We start from the raw sequence: 1,641 nt of genomic DNA, 5'->3' as shown, positions 1-1,641 counted from the left end.
CAGGAAGAATTGCTCCGCCTGCATCTGCCCGTCCCCTTAGCTCTCCTCTTGCGACGGGACACACCTGGCGGGCGCGCCCTCTACCTGCCTGGGGCCACCTGGCTGGCGGCCCGCAGCGGGTGGCCAGCCCAGCTTCGGTCGCCCGGGCTTCCCCTCGGCCAATGAGGAAGAGGGAGCCTCCGGGCCCGGGCAGCGTCCGGCCCAGCGTCCAATGGGAGCGCGGCATGCAAATGAGCAGGTGCGGTGGCGGACGGCCCGTCAAGGCGGCCGGGGCTCCGGGGATGTTAGAGGAGAGCTGGGCTGCCGCCGAGCAGAAGTCCGGGCTTCCAGCTGCGAGCTCCGGTCTCCCGCCATGGCCCCCGCTCCGCCCCCCGCCGTCTCCTTCTCACCCGCCGAGGTCCAGCGGCGCCTGGCGGCCGGCGCCTGCTGGGTCCGCTGCGGGGCCCGCCTCTACGACCTCACTGGCTTCGTGCGGCACCACCCGGGGGGCGAGCAGCTGCTGCGGGCGCGGGCTGGTGAGGATGTTAGTGCCGACCTGGACGGGCCGCCGCACCGGCACTCGGCCAACGCGCGCCGCTGGCTGGAGCAGTACTACGTGGGCGAGCTGCAAGGAGACCCTCAGGTACTTCCCAGCCGCGGGGTGACACCCCCCACACACACTACTTCCCTCCCTCACTCTCCACGCACCGGCAAGCCCAGTCCACCTGCCCTCTAGGAGGACCCAAGGTGACAGCCTCCGCCCTCACCTTCGCTTCCCCCTTCTCTCCAGGTAACAGGTCACTACCCGCCCCCCTCACCAGGACTTGTCCTTCCTCTCCGTCATTGCTCCTGACCTGATCCTCTTCTTCCTGCTACTTCTACTACCACCTCCCAAGTTACTCCCTCCTTCCTACTTGTGCCTTCTGCAGCCTTTGACATCTGACAATTTGGATCACTTTTACTAGCCCCTCACACTCCCAGTCTTTCCTTCCTGTTCCTCAGCCTCTCCCTCTTCGCATCTGTTCTTCATTTCTGTTGAATAATAGCTTCCAACCTCAGCTGTCCTCCCATCCCCATCTCACCCTACTGCTGCTTCCAAAAGTCACAGATCAGTTACCCTTCTCAGCCAGTTTGGATTTCCTGGTGCTGCCCAAGTCTGCACTAGGGCTTCCCTGGATAGGTGGCGAGGTTGGGGCAGTGCCTTGGATGAACTCTGCCCTCCCATCCCTCAGACCTCCCTTTATTTCTTGTCTTGCATGCTGGCATGTCCAAAAGAGCGAAATGACAGAGGTAAGCTAGTGTTTTGGGGAGCGGGGATTAGCACTGTGAACCGCATGCTGCTGGGCAGGACAACCTCATGATGCTATTTAAGCCTCCAACTGATCTTGGGGTAGGTTTTGTTATCCCCATTTTGGGATGAGGAAACTGAGGCTCAGGGAGGCCCTGTAATTTGTCCAAGGTTAAAGAGCTAGTTAGTGGAAAAGCCAAATGTATCTGACTCTAAAATCGATGCTGTCTCCATCCCAAGGATCTTTGGATATGGAAGATTGCCCCTATCCACTGGGCTCCAGGTAGGCTGAGCCAGAGGTACACTGACTCCTTGGGCCTTCCCCAGGTTCGGCTGTAGGACTGGTGACAGTGGGACCATCATGCTTGGGCATT

General features: G+C 60.9%; 1 protein-coding gene across 1 annotated transcript in view; it reads left to right on the top strand.

The window, feature by feature from the left end:
• The first annotated feature begins 257 nt into the window (after positions 1 to 257).
• FA2H (fatty acid 2-hydroxylase) overlaps positions 258 to 1,641 on the top strand; it is a 49,185-nt gene continuing 47,801 nt past the window's right edge. The window contains exon 1 of the mRNA XM_040633583.1: positions 258 to 622. Within this exon, the coding sequence (XP_040489517.1) occupies positions 353 to 622 (270 nt within the window). The 5' untranslated portion in view covers positions 258 to 352. The remainder of the gene's footprint in view (positions 623 to 1,641) is intronic.

The sequence above is a fragment of the Ursus maritimus genome, unplaced genomic scaffold, assembly GCF_017311325.1.
Source record: "Ursus maritimus isolate PB19 unplaced genomic scaffold, ASM1731132v1 scaffold_19, whole genome shotgun sequence".
In the NCBI taxonomy this organism is placed as follows: Eukaryota; Metazoa; Chordata; class Mammalia; order Carnivora; family Ursidae; genus Ursus; species Ursus maritimus.
This window is presented reverse-complemented; position numbering and strand designations above follow the sequence as displayed.